The following is a 23,642-nucleotide window of genomic DNA, read 5'->3' on the forward strand; positions in this document are numbered from 1 at the left end:
CGGGGAGATCGTACTGAAACCAGCGCTTTTGAATATTACGAGATGCGAAAGAGAATTTGATTTTCTTCCTATCTCGCTTTTCTTTTCGGAAAATTATTCAAATGCAGCATAGGAATTTCCGATCTCGCGGTGTCGTACCGGCAACAGCGATGTAGAGTAACTAGTTTTATAATTAATTTAATGATTACAAAACTTCGTTTTGCTACAACTCTTTTAAAGGGAAAACCTTAAATAAAAAAAATTTTTTTTTTTTTTTTTAAAAGAAAATTTTAAACAGTATTTATAAATTTTGGAATGATAGTAATCCCAATTCGATGGCGCTTTGTCTGCCAATTATTCCCGTTGTAATGTGACAATCTTGCGAGAAGAAAGAGTCCACTACACAAAAACAGATCTCGATTCCATTTACTGGTAGAAAAACAATGCCTAAGATTTCTGCATATTCGTCATTTATGCAGTCTCCCGACGGGAAACCAAGAATCGCGCAGTCTGTCTTAAGTTGTGTCTCACAAATATAGTTAAGTTTAGTATCGTTATTGACAGGGATTTCTAAACTATTACAGAGGTGTTCTGAATGTACTGTCAGTTTGTGCACTGTTATATTGTACTCGAATAGTCATAGTAATTTAGACATGACACAAAAAAAAATATTTGTTTATGAAAAAATTATTCTTCCGTTTAGTCTTTTAAACGAGAAACTGACCGTTTCTATTCTTCGAACTCTAAGGTCTTGTTCAGTCGTATGAGTAAGCACGTCAGCTGATCCAACAAGTGTGAGTGAGAGTCTCTGTAATTCTCGTCGGTTAACAATGCCTCCGTGGTGAAGTGGATGCTTTGGGTTATATGTCACAAAATAATCTAATTTAATTTGTGATTCTGGTTTTGGTCGTCTATTTAAGGGATGAAATTTATATTCTGATTTTACCAAAACTTGACTTTCCTTAATAATTTCGCTTTTAACGAGGGTAGTCTCTATTTTCTTATCTGAATTTTCCGATTTGTTTTGAATATTTTTATTGCGTGAATTAATTCGTTTTTTTGAGCGACCGCCACGGGGCCTAATTTTATGTGGCATAATTTGAATGATTCATAGCAAAAAAAAAAGAAATGAAAAATCAATAGTTTTCAATTACTTCTTTAACAGAGTAAAGTGGCCCTTAAACAGAAAAGTTGAAATAAGATTCCTAATAATAATAGGTTTCTTTCTTTTGCAATGAGAATTTTTTTCTTATTTCAAAATGAAACAAATTTTTAGGATTTGCTGTTATGAATTGTGATTAGTCATCATCAACGACATAGTCGGAGAGCCAGAATCAAAAATTGGGAATGAGTCATCATCAATGACCAAGGTCAGAGAGCCAAATTCACAATTTTTCGCAATTCAAACAGGTTGTCACTTAAATCTTTGTATAAATTAGGAAATTGAAAGTTTTCCTTTTGAAAATTTTTCTCTTCTGAATTCTCAAAGTAAAGTATAAAGAATGGAGGAAAATATTAGACAGTTGAAGAAAATATTACTTCTTTTGGTTTTCTCAATGAGAATTTTGTCTTTATTTCAAAAGATACAAATTTCCAGAGTTACTGTTATGAATTTCGATTAGTCATCATCAACGACATAGTCGGAGAGCCAAAATCAAAATTGTGAATGAGTCATCATCAACGACCAAGGTCGGAGAGCCAAAATCACAATTTTTCGCAATTCAAACAGGTCGTCATGTACTTTTTGAATGCATTAGAAATTAAAAGGTTTTTCCTCGGAAAAATCCTCCCTTACACAATTCTCAAAAAGAAGTTTGAAATTAGTTGATTAAAGTTTTTAACTATTCTTTTCTTTTAATTGAAAGAATTTTCGGAACCAATGTCTCAGATAATGTCATCATCAACGACCAAGGTCGGAGAGCCAAAATCATAAATTAGGATTGCGTCATCATCAACAACATAAGTTGGAGAGCCATAATCCAGAATTTATTTTTAAGACAAAGTCATTATGTACTTTTCTTTCAATACAAGGAAAAGAAAATCAATCACTCAATAAATTAGAATGATTGATTTTTAGTTTTGAAATGTTAGTAGGGTATAAGTATAAGAATTTTAAATTAAAAGTAGACGTGAAATTTTTTGTCAAAATTAAATTTTTTTGAAAAACTATAAGGTGACAATTGATGAAAATCAATTGTTCCGATAACGTAGCTGACAGCAACGTAAGGAAAAATCCCACCGCTGCCACCATCAGCTTGTTACGAACCGAAAAAATATTAATTATAAAATTATTATTTTCTATGTCCTGGAGGCACCAAGCTGCCGAAATAAAAAAAAAATTCCGTTTATTTTTATGGGATCGTGTATCCTTTTTTAGAAGAAAACTGCCAAGTTACGTTATTCGAAAATTGAATTTTAAGGGATAAAACACAATAAAACAATTAAGACCCTTTTATACATTTATTTTATAAAAAGAAATCTTGAATTTAAAATATAAAAATGATACAGTAAGATAAGAAGAAGGAACGATACATGTTTTAAAACTTACTCTACTGCTTATTATACCGTCGCAAGCTAACGAGGGCGAGGCGTCGAGCTGCTTTCCGACGGGCGGAAAAATACACACACTTAGCAAAGCGCGAAAATGTCTATTGGTAGCGCACGAAAATGCACTCACGGGTCCACCGAATCTAAACAGCGCAGGCACCACACGTGCGGACTGGCCGGTCAAAAAGACAAAAATTCAATAATTAGATTTTATTCAAATTACTGGATTTTTATTAAAGACGACTTCCGTTGGACTTCGTCGGCGTGAAGTATTTACTTTAACTTTTCGTCCGTCCAATTTTAATCACTATCTATGTAGTGGATTGTAAAAATTGAAAATCCGACTCACGGACGGGCTTAGTCCCGGCGTCTCAAAATCGTTTTTATGCCTCTGAAAAATTTCAGAGCTGACTCGCGAATGAGAGTTGTACTGCAATTAATTGACTTCCGCGATGCACTTTTATATGAACGTTTAGAGACTTCAGGTGGGAAAATTTTGTGGACTAAGGGTTTTTAACACGTGAACAAGGCGTGAGCTCTGGGCCTGTTACTATGCCAATAATGCTGAGTTTTTATTTTCTTTTAATAGTATAGCCAAATATAATAATATGCACTTGATAAAATCAAGCATAATTATTATTGAAAAGACTTGTTGTCTTTTGGATTTATTTTATGAATTTTCCTTGTTGGAAAATGATTTGATTTTTGGTATTTTTACCCTTTTTTATTTGCGACAATTACAACTTTGATGTTGTGTTGTCATGAGCATGTAGGATTGTTAGGCCCAGAATACGTTATAAAAAAGAGTGGGGGGGTAGAGTAAAAAAGGATGGAAGCTGAAGAATTACGTTCAAGGAAAAGCTCATCGCGTAGATTTATTTGAACTATTATTATTATATCCTTTTTTTTCGCGAGAAGTCCAATTTCTAATGTGGCTCCTGTACTTATCCATACTCATTTTAGACCCGCAAGTGATAATATCGTGCCTCACAAAACAAGGTATCCGTTGTTATCATTTGCAATCAATAATTCCGTTAAATTTTAAATTATGAACATTTCCGCAGCGTCCAATGCATTCAGGGTGCTGCCGCAATGTTCGTTAACGCACTCGCAACATTCGCAACATTACCATTCGCTACTTCCTTCAATTTTAAGTGGGGAACATTGCCGCAACGTTTAATGCGCTTAGAACGCTGCCGCAATGTTCACTAACACATTCGCAACATTCCCATTTACTAACTTCTACAATTTTTGTTTGGGAACATTGCCGCAACGTCCAACGCACTCAGGGCGCTGCTGCCATGTTCGTTAACGCACTCGCAACATTCGCAACATTACCGTTAGCTACACTACCGTCCGAAATTGTGCGAACGCTTACACCGCGAGTCATTGAAAAACATACTCGCGTGAAAATAAAGATAACTCTGAGAGAAATTAACGTAGAGACTTTTCCCTTATAGCGTTGGAAAGCTTATTAAATTTCGAAAAAAAATGATACCTATTTGAATGAGATTGCTTAAATAGGTTTAAATATATCATGTTACAAAGTTGAAAAAATAATTGTAATTTTTTGCTTATTTCCTACCTTGACTTTAACCTCTTGCATGGTCCAGGAAAATCGACGAAAAAAATTGTCCTTTAACATAATTATTCCTTGAAATCTAAGCTTTCCATTGATTCCAAGAACAATAAAAAATGTTGACGGGTTTGCCAGTAATTGAAAAAAAAGGACGAGCGTGCACGAAAAAAAATTCGACCGTCAATCGCTCGATTTTCCCGTTTCGCTGCCTCTTTCGTTCGTGCGCCAGGGCCGAAACAGAGGATTTTAATTAGGCGCTTTCCGGGCACCATTAATTTCATTATTTTTGCCTTTTTGTGAACATAAATTATTTGTATAACGCGAAAGATATCATAATTGTGTTATAAGTTAATTATACAGTTATTAAAATTAAATAAATGTAATAAAACTTATATATTTCATTATAAAAAAATTCAATTTGACCAACGAGGTTTTTGATTCTTAATAATAAATTGTTTAATGATTATAAATATATTTTAATTTTTACAAAACTTTAATTGTATAATTATTTTATTTATGATTGATTAAAAAATTAATATCTTTATGTATGTGAAATATTTTAATAATGAAATATATAAGTTTTATTACATTTATTTAATTTTAATAACTGTATAATTAACTTATAACACAATTATGATATCTTTTGCGTTATACAAATAATTTATGTTCACAAAAAGGCAAAAATAATGAAATTAATGGTGCCCGGAAAGCGCCTAATTAAAATCCTCTGTTTCGGCCCTGGCGCACGAACGAAAGAGGCAGCGAAACGGGAAAATCGAGCGATTGACGGTCGAATTTTTTTTCGTGCACGCTCGTCCTTTTTTTTCAATTACTGGCAAACCCGTCAACATTTTTTATTGTTCTTGGAATGAATGGAAAGCTTAGATTTCAAGGAATAATTATGTTAAAGGACAATTTTTTTCGTCGATTTTCCTGGACCATGCAAGAGGTTAAAGTCAAGGTAGGAAATAAGCAAAAAATTACAATTATTTTTTCAACTTTGTAACATGATATATTTAAACCTATTTAAGCAATCTCATTCAAATAGGTATCATTTTTTTCGAAATTTAATAAGCTTTCCAACGCTATAAGGGAAAAGTCTCTACGTTAATTTCTTTCAGAGTTATCTTTATTTTCACGCGAGTATGTTTTTTAATGACTCGCGGTGTAAGCGTTCGCACAATTTCGGACGGTAGTGTATTTTCTTCAATTTTAAGTGGGGAACATTGCCGCAATGTTTAATGCGCTCAGAACGCTGCCGCAATGTTCATTAATACATCCGCAACATTCCCATTTGCTAACTTTTACAATTGTGGTTTGGGAACATTGCCGCAACGTCCAACGCATTCGGAGCGCTGCCGCAATGTTCGTTAACGCATTCGCAACATTTGCAACATTAAATTCAAAGATTGTCGATTATATTTCATATATATATAATGATTTTCACCTTTTAAGGTTATATTTAATTATAAATGCCCGTAGAAATTTGAAATTATATTAGAGTACATGCACATATATCTATTGGTGATATTTGCGATTTACATTTTTATTCTAAATAGTTATAATAATAATATGTGCACACATAACATTCCAAGAACAAGGCCCGAGTCCGTTCCCATCGCATTATGCTGACGATTGAATTTTTATTATCAAAGTATTGTGTTAAAATTTACGAAAAGTAAATTTCACCACAATACAAAAAAAAATTAAATTTTTAGGTACCACCGTGACATAATGAACAACAAATTTTAACCCGAAATAATTTTGTTTGAAAAACATATATATATATTTATTTATATATATAACTGCATCTTTCTAAATGTTTCAAATAAAATCCATTTGAAATACATTCAATTTATTTATTGAGTAAGGATTTTCCCTTCCGGAATATTTAATTAAAAGTTGAGAAAAACTCGATCCTTGGAAGGAATAAAATAACATAAAAAATGTATGTTATTAATATTGTTGATTGTCACAAAACAAGAAACGACGTTTCGATGACTTGGTTCGTCATCATCTTCAGGTTAAATCTAATGAAAATATTTATAATTTTATTTATAACACCACATTATCTTTTTTTTAAATAATAAACATACACAAGTAATAACAATTACCAATAATTAGTTGAACCGTTACATCCTAGCGTTAGAAAATTTTATTTTGCTCAGACTAAGCTCGCACGTCATGTTTATAGACCAGTATCGTCAAGACTAAATTGAAAATACAAAATTTAAAATCTAAATGAAATAGAGGAGTCAATGAACTTAGATGTAAACAGCACGTGGAAGTGAAATATTTTCAGAAAAATAGAATCACGAGACTAATTTGGAAATTAAAGGGAAGTATATTTTGTTTAGATACATTTTTATTATTATTATTATTATTTATTTATTTTTATGCTATTTATTAATAAAAAAGAAGACATAATGTATCTAAACAAAATATACTTCCCTTTAAGGGGGGAACACCAGTTGTAACTTTCGAAAAATCAATTTTTTTTTTGTGCATTTTCTTAAAGTATACATATTTAGAAATGTGTCTGTAAATTTCAAAGTTGATCCGGTGAAAAATAAATGAGATATACAGAACACTGCATCGGCGCGTCCCGTGGCTTCATACAAGGTGGCCAGCCATAACTGACCCTAACGACAGATGGCCTTTTCCTATGATTTAGAAACGGCAACCACTGCGGAAGAGTTATTATATGGTCCAGGAATCGATGACTCTTTGTTACTTGGAAACAAAATTTCTTCTGAACAAAAAAAAGTAAGTTGAAACTTTGAATGCGTTTTTCTCAAAATGACATTTTCCAAGTCGGTGACCACGATTACTCGAATACCATTAAACCGATTTATTTAAAATTTAGTGTGCTTCATTTACACATATAAGTCTAGTTCGTGATCGAAGGATTTTTTTTTTATGCAAAACTTTTTTTTATATAGCTGAAAATCGACCGTATTTTTTTAACGAAAATCATACTTTTGACTTTGACAGGTCGCCATTTTGTCAAATTTTTTTTTTTTTTAAATCCTTCGATCACGAACTAGATAATCTTATAATAAATGTAAATCAATTTCATTTTTGTATTTCAGACGAAGTATACTTGCAGAATGCTGGTCACCGCAATTCGCCTTTTTTCTTAAGACGCCACTTCAATGGCTCATATCTCCAAAAGTTTTTGTTAAAAAAATTTTTTTTTCTTTTAAATTACAGCTTTTTACATGTACTTTTAACTAATAAATAGTATTCTTTAAAAAGATTCATTGTTCTTTTCGAAAATATTCTTGAAAAAAGCATTATTTTTTGAGTTACAACTGGTGTTCCCCCCTTAATTTCCAAATTAGACTCGTGATTCTATTTTTCTGAAAATATTTCATTTACACGTGCTGTTTACATCTAAGTTTATTGACTCCTCTATTTCATTTAGATTTTAAATTTTGTATTTTCAATTTAGTCTTGACGATACTGGTAACGGTTCAACTAATTATTGGTAATTGTTATTACTTGTGTATTTTTATTATTTGAAAAAAAGATAATGTGGTGTTATAAATAAAATTATAAATATTTTCATTAGATTTAACCTGAAGATGATGACGAACCAAGTCATCGAAACGTCGTTTCTTGTTTTGTGACAATCAACAATATTAATAACATACATTTTTTATGTTATTTTATTCCTTCCAAGGATCGAACTTTTCTCAACTTTTTATTAATCATTCAATTTATTTATTTGGTTTTAATATTTTCTTTAAATATTTCATCATTATATTTATCTCTTATATTAATGGTTTTCCTATCCTGTAAATTTTTCAATTATATTTTAGAATTTTTTTTCTTCAATACTTTGATCTCTAATATTTGACTATATAAAATCAAATCTCCGAAACTTAGAAATATAAGCATATCAATTTTTAATTTTTAGGTTATCATTCGTTTACTAAAGTAAATTTCAATTAGCTGAAAAAATAGATTTCATAAAAAAAGGAATTAAAAATTTTCAATAATTTATCTATTATAAAAATTGTTTAACGGATGTGATTTTTACAAGACATAATTTTGATAATTGAAAAGAGTTAAAATTTTTTTTTAATTGCAACAAATTTTCAAAATTCATTTAAATGAAAATAAAAAAGAAGGTTCTTACTAATAGCATCTTTTTCTTTTCTCCTTCTCCTGCACTGCAAAATTTTCCGTAACTTCAATTTCATCTGAAAAAATTAAAATTTTAATATTCTTATGTCGAATGAACAAAAATGAATTTACTGCACTCCTCAAATTGTACAATTTTTCTAAAAAAAATCCTTTTTAATTAAAATTTTGCATTATTATTTATTATTATTTTAAATTTTTATTGAAAAATAGAAAATTATTTTTTAAAAACATACCACAACTGTAAAACACTTCCTCCTCTTCACTGGCACTATGTCCATTATCTAAAAATTAACAAAACGATATATTTATCATTATATTTAATTTATATATTTATTATTTATATTTATTAAAAAAATCAAATTTAACTATTTTTAAATACAAACCATAACTTAAATATTCGTCTTCCTCATTTACAAATCGATCTCCACTTTTGCTTCTTCTTGCTGTTGACAAATAAAAAAATTGTTAATAAAGCTAAAAATGTCCTTTTGATTATAATAACGTATTTATTAAATAAGCAAAATTAAATATAAAATTAAAACATGGGAATTTAATGATGAAAAAAAAGAAAAAAAGGTGAAATTCACACAAGAAGCACGTGTCAAAATGTACAAACCAGACAATAAGTAAATTAGAACATACAAAAACATAATATGAAAAATAAAAAACATACATTTTAATTTGAAAAAAACAGACTTATAAAAATAACCTAACGACAAACAAACAATTTTTCAAATATAAACTAAATCTTTATATTTTGACAAGAAAAATCTTTCCTCGAAAAATAAAAATACTTGCTTATGCGATTAATCATGTAAAATATGTTTTTAAATAATTATAATAAAAACAACAATTAAAATTCACAAGATTTTTGAGCAACTTTTTCTGCTATTTATAAATTATATATATAAAAATAAATATAAATTCGTACTTACCAGACATCTTCTTGAAGATGAAACACCGGTTCAATGTCGTTTTTATGCGTTTCTCGTATTTTGACACTTGTCCATTTCACGGTGCTGCACTCTCGCCGGCGAATTACAACAACACTCACAACCGCGATGGTAACTAACTCGCGTGCGCCTCGTATCTCGCACCCGCATGGTAACAAAAACAATAAACTGGACAAATTACAGCCATTTTTATTTCTGTTCGTAAATTTCTCTTTAGTATTTTCAGTTTTTAAGAAACATTTCTAAATAAAATTAAACCAAATTTAATACACAATCAGTTTAATACATTCCTCATGACGGTAAGTTCACCGATTTTTTAAAAATTCTCTACATTATCTTCTACAATTATTCAAACATTTGCATTCCTTAAAGCAGTGACATTTTCCCTGTAAGTGCCGTATATTTTTGATAAAATCTCAAGGGGCTCGTCACATGTACATAAGGTTAGAGTGTGTTAGTTTAAAAGTTTACCAGACCGTTGTACACTCTTAATTACTATTTTATTAGTTGTAATCCTTCTTTTAATCTTGAAAATAAATGTACCATGATTAGGAAGCTAAATAATCATAAAATGAACACCTTGTTAAAGCAAGTTATGAGCATTCAAAATAAAATTTTTTAATTTTGAAAAATCTATGGGTAAGTCCACGTCAGAAATATCAGAATCTGCAAGTGGTTCTTCGATTTGAATGACACTTGGTAAAATTATAGCTTTATATAAGAGCAATGTGTAAGTAAAAGGAATTTTTAAAATATCTAAAAATGTAGGAGTTATATCACTTTTAATTTTTATACTGCATTTTTTTTCTTTCCTTTATATCTCGGTCAATTTTCAACCAATTTTGATGAATCAAAAACGATTTTTTTCAGAAAATTACGTATTTTCTCTTCATAAAATTTAATTATTATTATTTTTATTTTTATTAGCAATTGGAATAATAATAATAACTAGCTTTCGGACCCGCCTTCAGCACGTTCCGAAATCTAGGGGTGCGCCACCGAAAGTATTTCGTATCAACAGTATTTTTTAACAAAACCTTCTATATATTCGAATTTTTAAAAAATTTGAAATCAATAAAAAATTTCAAACATAAATATACTGAAAAACTAATATTATTTCTTTGAAATATTTTATTTTAAATCAATAATTAAATTTTTCATTGCTCAAAATTTAAAATTTCATAGCTCTCGGGCACCAACAGTACTGTCAAATTTTCAAATTATCATTGTCATACTATTAGTTCCGTATATGAAATATTAAATGTAATGATTTAGATTGGTATTTAGCCAATTTCATTGAAATTTTAAGTTCTTAAAAACTTTTCAAGGACATTATTTCCAAGATGCGCCACGTGGAGGTAACACATTAATAAAATATTTTCATTTTTGCTTACAAAAAAGGAGTAATTAAAATGAGTAATTTTAAAAATAAATAACATAAAAAACTTTTAAAAAATTTTTATTTTCGTATATGTAAGAAATTTTATAATTCTAATAAACAATTGTAAATCAAGGATTATGTACGTCAATTTTATGAAATTTTAAATGAGAATCTAAAAAATATTAATTTCACAAGTTTGTGAAATTTGAAAATTAAATTTTTGAAATTTTTAAAATTCTTTGGATCTACCAGTAATTACGTCAAAAATAGGTTAAAATGCGGTACAATGGCACTGAAAAAATAGGTATATAAAATTTAGTAACAATCTATCCAAAAATGAAAATTTTTTTATTTTCAGTATTTTTCAAAAAAGGAACGTATTTCTCGTTCTATTAAATATTTTTGAGTTCTGTAAATGTAGGATTTTAAGTTAGACCAACACCTAAAATTCTGCCAAGTTTCAGGTAAATCAACAGAACCGTTTGCACGTGTGTTTTTGGGACTTTGGTAGCCATAGTCGGCCCAACTTTGGGTGAAAGTATTAATCAAAGTCGGGACAACTTTTGCTGCCGACGTCTTGGCAGCCATAGATGGCTACCCGACCTATAGTAGAGGAGCCCAATGTGTTTTTGGGATTAACTCGAGCGCGGCAGATAGACACAGCGGGAGGTACCTTGCATGATGTTGAGTACCTGTTCCAAGTATTAACTCTTTTTATCAAGATGTGCGTCTAGGACTGCCCATCAGATTAGTAAAAAAAATCGATCGTCGAAAATATCGAAGCGCGTCAGATTAACGGAAGGTGGATTAATTACTGACTAAAAAGTGTACATTTAAAAAATCTGTCGATTTGAGCGTAACGTAAGGGAGTGGGAGGGTTGTAAATTTGCAAAAAAAAGCGTTGTCTTGACATTCTCGAGCACGGTTAAATTTTTTTTAATTTGAAGGAAATAACATAAGAATCACGAATAAAATATAATCTTACGATTTCCAGAAGCCGAAGTAATGAAAATCGTCTATGGAGATTAGTGCGCGCATCTCGAGTACAACACGCATTCCCCACTCCGTGCCTCATCTTCCCTTTCACTTTTTTCCTATTTCTGACTTTCTCTCTCACCATCTCGATTTCTGACACTGCTCTCCGTCGCAATGACACCATTACAGCTGATCACAAAACAGCTGGCAGATTAACAATATTCCTCAAAATAATAGTCAGTTTTTGAGTTATCATGACTGCAGCATCCAGATGAGCCATCTGTATAAAAATCTGACACGCTCGAGTATTTCAAGATAGCAATTTTTTTTGCATTTTAAAAAATTCGCTACGAGCTTGCGTCACTTCCGAAACGTCAGTCTTTTGAATAGGAGCATTTTTAAGGTTAATTAAACATCTTCCCTAAATATCTGATGCGCTCGAAGAAAAATTTTTTTTTCTACTTTGTATCCATCCGGAAAGCCAACAGAACCAGGCAAACCGTCAGATGAACATACTTTTGGTATCAGAGTCACGTTGGAGTATCTAAACTATTATTGTCTGACACGCTCAAGTATTTCCATGTAATTGTTTTTTTTTGCATTTTAAAAAATTTATAGACGCTTCCCCCACCACAAAAAAGGAAAACTTTATAAAACCTTTTATTTTCCTGATCATCTAAACTACAAAATATCTTCATCCCATAGACGCTCGAGTAAATCTCCATTTAGCATCGTGGGCTCCCCTACTACTACCAACTCTAGCTGCCGACTTGAATTCGCACCTGGGTCAGATTCATAATCAGTAGCCCCGAAAACAATAAATAGAACAATTGAAATTTCTAAATTCCTCCTAATTTTAAAGTAATTAATTTTTTCCAAAAATTTTCGTTTTTAGGCTACTGTGCCTTTATTTGAAAATCAAAAATATTTTGGACGTTTTTATAATAAAGGACCATTTTTTTTAATGTAGGCTTTTAATAAACAAATTAAACAAAATTTCGTTTTTATGTTTTCGAGATATTAATTAATTAATGTTAATAAAAAATGAAATATTTTACAACCAAATAAAGTTATTGTAATTCCGCATCCAACGAGCCCTATATGAAGTATTTTGGATAAGTAGATTGTTAATAAATAACTGTAATGTTATTTAATTGTTTATTAACAATCAACTATCCAAAATAGCTTATATAGGGCTCGTTGAATACGGAATTACGTTAACATTCAATTGGTAATTAAGGTTACGTCATGGTATATTAAATTTGGGTTTTGAACAGATTTTTAATATAATGTTTAACCATTAAAGAGGACTCTGGGGGTCAGTGTCTAAACGTATTATGTTTTATAAAATTGTTAAATATAACATTTTAATCCAGAAAATTTTGAGATTTTTTAGTAATAGTTAGGTGAAAAAGTTACATTTTACTGGTTAGAGACTTTGAAACCCCATGGTACGTTTACGTGTTTTATTGTTTTATACTTAACATCAATCGTCACTGCATATGATTCTTCTTTTGTTCTTTTAGGAAGGATGTTCTGAAACGTTATACAATTCAGTGCACTCAGTAATATTCAAACTTCCAGGCAACTTTAAAGTTTATCCTGCTCATGATTATACTGGAAGAACAATGACAACAGTTGCGGAAGAAAAAAAATTTAACCCAAGATTAACCAAATCTCTTAAGGAATTTATGAAAATTATGGACAATTTGAACTTACCGCCTCCGAAAATGATAGGTAAATTATTTATTGTATTTAATATGATTAACAAGCGTTATAAAATTGCAATTTTTCTATATATGGGGTAAAATTCCTGTAGCGAACTAACTGAAAAAAACGTGATCGGATCGGGCTGTAACTTGCACATAGTTTAACCCTAGGGGTGAGTAATTTAACCACGAAGTATTGTTAGGTTTTTTCAAAAACTGTCGAAGAGGGAGGGGGTTGAATTTTTTTGAAAAATTAAAACAGTGAATATTTGAAAACTTGTAACTTTTAAACAGAAAGAAGAAGAAATATTTGTCCTATATGTTTTTGAAAGGTTTTTTCCTGCTTTTTCGAATGGTGCAAAAAAATGTACAAAAAATTCAAATTTTAACCCTTTTTTTGAAAATTAAACATTTTTTCGAATTTTTTTTTAAGTTTGGTCTTTTTTATTTTATTTTTTTTTTTGAAAGCTAAAAATGTGTTTTTTCACCACAAAAAATATTGAAGTGTCCTTTTTTGTTATTTTCGAGATATTAATTAATTAATTTTAATAAAAAATGAAATATTTTACAAATAAATAAAGTTATTGCAATCCTGAAGGTACCAATTAAAACCTGACGTTATTCCGTATCCATATATTGCATATATTAAGCATAAGTTGATCATTTTCAATTCTTCTGAATAGGCGAATTTACGTTTTTACCCAATTCCCCAGTGAACATCTAAATGAGGCTTTTCATATGCCTGGTGTCCTCTTTCGGACACAATAACAACACATAAATTAATTGCTCACACTGTACTGACGTGCTCCCAAATATCCAGTCGGGCAGGTATATGAGAACTGAATTCTTTCCAGTCTCCCCAACATAGCGCCTTTGTATTCTTTTATTAATGATATACAGGGTGTTCCAAAAGTATGGAAACTTGCAAATATCTCTAAAAGTACGAATTTTCGTAAAAAATGTTCAAGACAAAAGTTGTTCCAAACAAAAAGATGTACATCTTCGGAATCAAAAAATTGAGCCCGGAGCCCATTCTTGGGCCCTACAATGAAAAAAGTGATTTTCTTAAATGAGACGACTACTTTTCAGTATCAAATTTGTAATCCCCATGAAATTCTGCGTTCAGACATGTGATATAAGTTCCCAAAATATTGGGCCCAATCCAAGATGTTGGGTCCAAAATTTATCTACAGATAAATAAATTATAAAAAATCGCATCTTGGAGGGATTTTTAGATCACAGGATTAGAAATTGGAAGCTAATTTTCCAATTGGGAATAGAGCCCAATGTAAGATTCCGCGTCCCAATGTGGGGCCCACATTAAAAAAATTAGTTCTTTTAATAAAACCCACTAATTTTCAGTATCCATTTCAGAATCTTTATGAAATTCTGGGTTTAGACTTGTAGTACAGAAGCCAAAAATATTGGCCCCAATGTCTGGGATTGGGCTCAACATTTTTTGACAAATAAATAAATTTATAAAATCGCATTTTTGGAGTTTTTGGGGTCACAGGATTAGAAATTCAAAGTTACTGTTCAAATTAAGCACAGAGCCCAATGTAAGATTCTGCAGCTCAATGTGAGGGCCCAATATTTTTGGAATTTGAACCACAAGTCTAAGCCCAGAATTTAATAACGATTACGAAATGGAAGGAAACTAATTTTTTTACTCTTGGTCTCACATTGGGCTGCAGAATCTTACATTGGGCTCTGTGCCTAATTTGAAAAGTAACTTTGAATTTCTAATCCCGTGACCCCAAAAACTCCAAAAATGCGATTTTATAAATTTATTTATTTGTCAAAAAATGTTGAGCCCAATCCCAGACATTGGGGCCAATATTTTTGGCTTTTGTACTACAAGTCTAAACCCAGAATTTCATAAAGATTCTAAAATGGATACTGGAAATTAGTGGGTTTTATTTAAACAACTAATTTTTTTAATGTGGGCCCCACATTGGGACGCGGAATCTTACATTGGGCTCTATTCCCAATTGGAAAATTAGCTTCCAATTTCTAATCCTGTGATCTAAAAATCCCTCCAAGATGCGATTTTTTATAATTTATTTATCTGTAGATAAATTTTGGACCCAACATCTTGGATTGGGCCCAATATTTTGGGAACTTATATCACATGTCTGAACGCAGAATTTCATGGGGATTACAAATTTGATACTGAAAAGTAGTCGTCTCATTTAAGAAAATCCCTTTTTTCATTGTAGGGCCCAAGAATGGGCTCCGGGCTCAATTTTTTGATTCCGAAAATGTACATCTTTTTGTTTGGAACAACTTTTGTCTTGAACAGTTTTTACGAAAATTCGTACTTTTAGAGATATTTGCAAGTTTCCATACTTTTGGAACACCCTGTATAATAGATGTGTATTCAAAAGTATGAATATAATGTGGGAATTTTATTAATAATTAATATTAATATAGGTGATTTCCCAAAAACCCAAAAAATAAGAACAACATTATTTAATTAATAATTGACTTTAATTATAATCCATGGATTTATATATATATAATAAACTTGACCGACTATTTCGGAGTACAAAACTCGAATGCCATGCGTAAGGCGAGATTACACACAAACTCACACTCGTCCCACTCACGAGAGGGGGAGATTAAGCCTAAATCACACTAGGTGAATAGAACCTTAAGCCTACCGCCACACACTCCCCTCCTAGTGACAACGATAAGAGAAAAAGAGACAAAAAGAAAAATTTAAAAAAAAAAATTAAGCGTAAATAAATAAAAAAAAATTTTACAAAAACAAAAATAATAATACTCATACATTGTACGTAGGACGGTTTAAACGCTTTTATGAATTATCTCTCATACCTTTGTTAATACATATCTTTCCTTAATTTTTACACATACATACTATCGCATATTAAATTTACATATTTAACAAAACACACAAAGAATAATAAAAAAAAAAAAATTAAGATAAATAAATCTAATATAATATTGATATTTTAAGTCTTTTTGGTACCATTACTTAAGTCTGTGATAATACTTTTCGATCGAATAAATAAAAATTATTTACATTGAAAAGTTACTTTTTTCCTAGAAAGTATGTTAGGAATGAACTTTTTTTTCTTAAGAACAATATTAGGTTCCTTTACAATAGAAGATTCTGTGTTTTTAGTTAAATCAAAATGATCGACCTGCTTCTCACGAATCGAGGGTAGAGGTAATTTACACGGTTCAATATTTTTTAAAGAACTTGAGCGTTGAGATAAATCGTTTGATCTTAAGTTAATATTTACGGGAATTGTCGATGGTAAATCAAAATTTACAATTTCAGAAGAATCACGCACAGTATACGCTGGCTTGAGATTTTCTACCGAAATTTGTTTTGAGGTTCCATCCACATCGATTTCATAAACCCGATCGGATATTCGATTGACGATTTTATATGGTCCCATATATGGACATTGCAAAGATTTTTTTAATGCCCGAACAACCCTGACGAATACGTGAGTACAAGTCGTCATATCTTTATAGACAAAAATTTTGCGTTTGTGATGATGAGCGACCGGAACCGGTTTAATCTCACGCATGTGGCTTTTAAATTCGCTTAAAAATGAACACGGATCGGAAGGAGATTCGCTCGGCAAAACCAACTCACCCGGAATACGCAAGACTCTACCTTACAAAAATTCTGCCGATGATGCCCCACAATCCATAACGGACGTTCGCAATCCCAAGAGAACCGTAGAAAGGATCTGGGTCCAATTAGAAGCCGAATAACACATTATCGATGCTTTCAGAGTCCTATGCCAACGTTCCACCATACCGTTGGATGCGGGATGGTAGGCGGAAGACCGGACTCTATAAGATCCTGACAACTGTAATAATGCAGCGAACACCCTGGACTCGAACTGGGTTCCCTGATCGGTCGTCACCGTCTGGGGAGTTCCATATCGTGAGATCCAGGTGTCAACGAATGCACGTGCAATGGTTATAGCTTCAATGTTTTTAATTGGAACGGCCTCAGGCCAACGCGAAAAACGATCTATCATAGTAAGGCAGTATCGATAATCCTGATCAACAGGCAGAGGTCCTACTATGTCCATGTGGACGTGTTCAAAGCGTGACTCTGGAGAAACGAACTGAGACGGCAACAAGACATTGTGTCGAGAAATCTTGGCTTTTTGGCACTCAATACAAGCTTTGCAAAATTGTGCAATTTGCTTGTGCATTTCCGGCCACACATAACACTTCCTAATGGTTCTATCCAAAACGCGAGCACTTGGGTGTGACAAAGAGTGGAATGATCTGATGATCCTTTCTGTAAAAGAAGTTGGAATAAATAAACGTAAGTTATCACCAGAGGTATCACAAAACAACTCGATGTTATCAGGTCCGAAAATGAATTTCTTTAAACGAATTGACCAGTCCAAATTTTTCAATGCCCTCTTTAAACCTTCATCCGATGCTTGGGCCTGCGCAAGTTCAACAAGACTAATTTCCGAAGAAAAAGCCACCGACTCGATTCTCGACAAAGCGTCAGCGATAACATTCTCTGATCCATTAAGAAATTCAATTGCTGTGGAAAACTGAGAGATATAAGATAATTGACGTTGCTGACGAGGTGATGCCTTGTCAGATTTTTGTTTAAATGCAAAAGTTAATGGTTTATGATCTGTAATAATTGTGAAATTACGTCCCTCGAGAAAATGACGGAAATATTTGATAGATTCAAAAATTGCAGTCAATTCTCTGTCATAGGTGCTGTAATTTTTCTGAGCAGGAGTGAATTTGCGAGAGAAAAAGGCTAAAGGCCTCCAAGAACCGGAAACAAGTTGTTCCAAGGCAGAGCCCATTCCGAAGTCAGATGCGTCACAAACAAGTCGCGTTTCCGCATCAAGTTCAGGATGGAAGAGAAGAGTGGCACTAGCAATTTGATCCTTAATCTGCGTGAAAGCCGAATCAGCATCAGGGGTCCAATCGATTGGAGTTTTATCGTTCTTTTTTGAATTTGACAGAAAAACATTCAAAGGTGCCAGTATGTGAGCAGCGTGCCGGATACTTCGCCTATAAAAGTTAGGAAATCCTAAAAATCGACGTAGTTCCGACACAGTTTTAGGTTTAGGATACGTGACAATTGCTTCAACTTTTTCAGAAGTTGGTCGCACACCTTGATGATTAATAATGTGTCCAAGGAACTCCAACTCGGATTGGCCGAACCGACACTTATCGACGTTAACCCTCAATCCGAAATGCTTTAAACGGCGAAAAACTTCATCAAGATGACTCTCATGTTCCAAAGAGTTTTTAGAAGCAATGAGAATGTCATCGATGTAGACATAAACATAATCCAGATCCCCGAGGGCCTGAGAGATGTACCGCTGGAAAGTTTGGCCGGCGTTCCGCAACCCAAAGGTCATCATTGGAAATTCGAACAAGCCGAACGGAGTGATGATGGCGGTTTTCGGAATGTCCTCAGGCGCAACAGGAATCTGGTTATAAGCCATATGTAGATCTAATTTGCTAAATATGGTTTTACCCGCGAGATTAGAAGAAACATCGTGCAAGTGTGGCACAGGGTACCGATCCGGTTCCGTAACAGAATTAAGCCGACGGTAATCACCGCAAGGCCGCCAGTCACCGTTCTTCTTGAGAACCATGTTGAGTGGCGCTGCCCATGAACTATTCGAACGCCTACAAATTCCTAAATCCATCCAAGTTTGAAATTGGGCTTTAGCCGCTTTTAACTTTTCAGGAGGAAGACGACGTGCATGTTCAGCCAGTGGAGGACCGTGAGTTATTATGTGATGAAAAACATCACGGGTTGTTAATGTGATTTCTTGCGGAGAACCTGTAATCTCAGGATATTTAGATAAAATATGTGCGAAAGGGATTTGGTGATCAATGGTACTAACACTACACGATGAAACTTTACGAACCTCAAAATTCATGCTTAAATCAGTAATACTATCTATCAACTTGCGCTGACCCAAGTCCACAATAAGCCCATGATGAGCCAACAGATCTGCCCCAATGATAGGATATGGAACTGCGGCTATACAGAAATTCCATTTAATGTCCCTTCTCAATCCGATATCCAGAGACACGCGTCTCTCACCAAACGTTGATATTTTTGAATTATTCGCGGCATACAAAAAAATGTCGGATGGTTTGAGTTTTGATTTTTGACTAACTGGAAGGAGAGAAATATCGGAACCTGTATCGATCAGGAAGAGTAAACCAGATCGACGGTCACGAATGTGGAGACGTCTAGAAACATTGCCAAAACCGATAGTCTCCGCACGGAGAGGCATCTTTAGTTTCCCGATTTTCCATCGTTTCTGGATTCAGCAACAAAAGAACATGGTGCTTTACATTTAGTTGTCTTATTACCAAATTTGTGATGATACCAGCAATTTGGTCGATCATCGCGTGAAGAAGAACGTTGTCTATTTCCCTTACGATCATTGCGAGAACGAGATGTGGATCTGGATGCGCGTCGGGAATTATCACTATCGTACTGTGACAACTTAGTACTCAAAGCACTGACTTGCACGACCAATTTATCGATTTGAGCCTCGATAGCTGAAAGTTTGTTAGGATGAGACAAGGATTGAACGGCAGAAGTGCCTACGGCAGAACAAGAACCTGAAAGACTAGTGGTTTCGTACACCTTATCAGCAAGATTAGCCAAATCCTGAAGTCCAGCTACATTTGATGCAGCTAAAATGGCACGCGTTGATGGGGGTAGTTGGTCGAGAAAAACCGATTTAATCACTTCTTCGTTACATTGGGCATCACCCAAACCGCGCAGACGAGTTAAAATTAAAGAAGGTTTCACGTCAGTTGAAATGTCACCTTTCAAAAGTTGACGCAAACGAGCCTCTGTAGAAACGGAATAAGTTGCAACAATTCTATTTTTAATTTGAGTAAAAATATCGCCGGGTACTGGGCGTACCGATAAAATATCCCGAGCGCAAATCAAAATTTCCGGGTCAAGTTCCGCAATAATATGATTAGCTTTCGTTGCTTCAGTTGTGATACGATAATTGTTAAAAACCGATTCTATTTGCATGAACCAAAAATTAGGGTCATTCGATATAAAACGCGGAAATCTAGGATTCCGATTAGCATCAACACGAACGTCCCTGAAACCGTCCAAACTCTCCGCAACTCTATCAATTTGTAATTGTAATTGATTCAACCGTTCGTCGTTTCCACCGCTCGAACCCCCCTCCGGATCCAACATGATGAAAAATAATCGTTATAAGAAACCCAAAGAAAAAGAAAGAAAAAAAAAATGAAATAAAAATAACGAGGAATCGGTCGCTCAACAAAACAGTCCACAATAAAATAATAATAAAAATGATGCTTAGAAAAGGAGTTAATTTAAACAAATAATAATGCCGAAATAATTTGAAAGTATTAGAATGACACGATAATTTGACAAAATATTACCAAGTTTGAAAAAAAAAAAAAATTAAATCGAAATAAATTTCGTGCGTAATAAACACGCTAAAAGAAATTAAATTCGAAAATATTTTAAAATAGAAATTGTGATGAAAAATATTATCACATCTTTATTTTCTTTTGATTAAAATAATCAAACTTTGACCTTGAAGTCAAGTGAAAACATTCAAATAAGGTGCGTTGAACTATACGTTGAACACAATTTAAGAATTTTACAACTTTTCAATTTTATAATTAATAATATGCGCTGAACTAAATGTTATACGCAATTTAAAAAAAAAAAATTAATAATTAAAATTCGTGTCAAAAATAAAATAATTTATATAAGAAAACTCACTCAAAAAAAAGAAAAAAAAATATCTAATGCATCGAAATTAAATTATGACAAAAAATATGTGACGACACATATACACAAAATAAAAATACCATAAGCGACGAGTTTTTTTTCAGCGATGATGTGACCAGTGATGTAGACGGTGATTCCGCAGTTGAATAAATCCATGGCAGGTTGATTATGCAGCAAATTGAAATTTTGAAAATTTTCCATTAGTAAGCGCTGAATGTAAAAGGTTCCTTGATGTATCTCGAATTTCAAGGAAGAGTACTCAGCACACAGGATGATTTTTCCGCCAAAGTCATGAAAAGAAATCAATTCATGAGGCGCAGAAAAAATGTTTCTCCAGGAAAACAAGAGAAAAATCTCAATTAAGAGAAAAAAAAGTAATAACGTACCTGTTGCATGGGCTCATTAAATGTGCCCATGCGTTGGTTCGAATAGCCTTTAAAAAGAAAAAGAAACTGCCACTGGATTACCGGTGTTGTCCGTAGTCAGCATCAAGTCAACATCAATGAAGTCGGAAAAAAAATTGCGATAGTTTCATATCCAGTGAAATGTATTATAAAATCCACAGTCCAATGTTGTCGATAATAATGTGGTTAAACTCCGATTTGCAGTCGTTTGTAGCCGACAAAACAAATATGGCGGAAGCACATGTCAAAAACGTGCTTGTAAAGATAAGTTGTTTTTTTTTTAATTAACATAAATTAAAACTCCGAAAATATTTCTACCATCGTGAAAGAAACAATTTTCTTTTTAAATCACGAACAAGATCGTGTTTGGATGCAATGGACGAAAAATATTTTTAACGGATTCGAAAAAGAAAAAAAAATGTCGTTTTTGCGTGTTCGAGTAGTTGTTATGAATAAATAAACAATCACTCGCGAAGGGGTCACCAGTGTGGGAATTTTATTAATAATTAATATTAATATAGGTGATTTCCCAAAAACCCAAAAAATAAGAACAACATTATTTAATTAATAATTGACTTTAATTATAATCCATGGATTTATATATATAATAAACTTGACCGACTATTTCGGAGTACAAAACTCGAATGCCATGCGTAAGGCGAGATTACACACAAACTCACACTCGTCCCACTCACGAGAGGGGGAGATTAAGCCTAAATCACACTAGGTGAATAGAACCTTAAGCCTACCGCCACAATAATTTATGCTTAAATTACTAAATACCACATCCCTTCCATTTTACAAACTTTTTTCTTTTTGTGAACATCGTAAACGAAGTTGATTAATTCGTAGTAATAAATTTTAATTATTTGGTATTTTTTACCATCCTGCTGTGTTCGACAAAACTCTAACTCGACTCTATTGTATATAATTGTATTGTATTATTTTTGTTTTATTACTTTATTCATAACAGATTTTAGCCCTATCTTGCTTCCTGTAGCCAGAGAGAAATAGAAAACCTTATTGTGAGAGAAAAAGAAAGTTCTTATTTATTTAGCTTATTTTTATTTACCTTTAGCCTGGGGTGCGATTTTGTAATTTCACTTTGGTCTTCGATTTGATATTAACTTTGGCATTGACATTGACTTTTGACTTTAACTTTGATTTTGACTTGAAAATTTATGACACTACTATATTACGTGGATATAACGTGAAACGAAAATTAGGATATCCCTGAAATGTTCTTGAGGTATCAAAAGAACATACGATTCTTTAAGATTCGGAATGTCTCATCGACACCTAGAGAGTAAACGTCTTAGATACCGAGTTTTTTAAATGCAAAAAATGCTATTTTGTGTTTCTTTATATAATATATAATTTTTAATATGTTTTTTGTATCAATTTGATATGTTAGAAAAGCTGTGTTATAAACTAGAAAGCAATTAATGATTATTAAAATTTCTTAAATGTTAGTATTTTACATGTGGATTACAGTGGACATAAAATAACATGAAAACATTAATAGACAGGAAATAGTGTTTGTTTGTTGTTTGCTTTCTTCTAATAATTTTAAGTAAATGATCTATTTGAAAATAATTAATAAATAAATACACTTATTTTTCTTATGATTTATTTTTTTAATGATTCTATACATGCTGGAAAATATTATTTTTAAGAAATGGTAATTTATAGGTAATTTTTAAAAGTAACTTTTAATTTTAAGTTATTTCGTTACTTTCTTTGCACTTTTTTATTGCTTTGAAAAATTAATAATTTCGTATTTTAAAAAATGCGCGCAAAGTGATAGCAAAAGAACATGACCTCTGCGCTCGCATGCTGCACATTGTACCGAGTGTTTACATTCTGTTTTTCATGTGCTCGTGTTCCATCTTATTTGTTTGGTTTACTGTTGCAATATAGGGGATTTCCCTGCATAATTTAAACAGTGTACAAGATTTTTTAAAATAAGATTTTAATTAATTAATTTATTTGTATTCGGAAGTTTTATATAGACTTTTATTTAAGAGTATATAAAAATAATTTTTATCAACCCCGTGTCGAAATTGTACCTTATTAATTGATTTGTAAATTAATTCTTAAAATGGCAAACAAAATCCATGATCATAAAAACTAATTTTCTAATAATGATAATATTTTAAAAATTTTTATAAGTA

At 32.2% G+C, this 23,642-nt stretch overlaps 1 protein-coding gene across 2 annotated transcripts in view; it reads left to right on the forward strand.

Moving 5' to 3' along the window:
- The window catches only part of LOC127278599 (persulfide dioxygenase ETHE1, mitochondrial), a 139,110-nt gene that overhangs the window by 69,888 nt on the left and 45,580 nt on the right, over positions 1-23,642 (forward strand). For both annotated transcript variants that reach the window (XR_007842507.1, XM_051300398.1), the window contains exon 4: positions 13,093-13,303. Coding sequence is in view for 1 of the 2 variants with exons in the window: in XM_051300398.1 (XP_051156355.1) it covers positions 13,093-13,303 (211 nt within the window). In the remaining variant the exon portion in view is untranslated. The remainder of the gene's footprint in view (positions 1-13,092; positions 13,304-23,642) is intronic.

The sequence above is a fragment of the Leptopilina boulardi genome, unplaced genomic scaffold, assembly GCF_019393585.1.
Source record: "Leptopilina boulardi isolate dan_hultmark-lab unplaced genomic scaffold, ZJU_Lbou_2.1 LbouV2_208, whole genome shotgun sequence".
Taxonomy (NCBI): Eukaryota; Metazoa; Arthropoda; class Insecta; order Hymenoptera; family Figitidae; genus Leptopilina; species Leptopilina boulardi.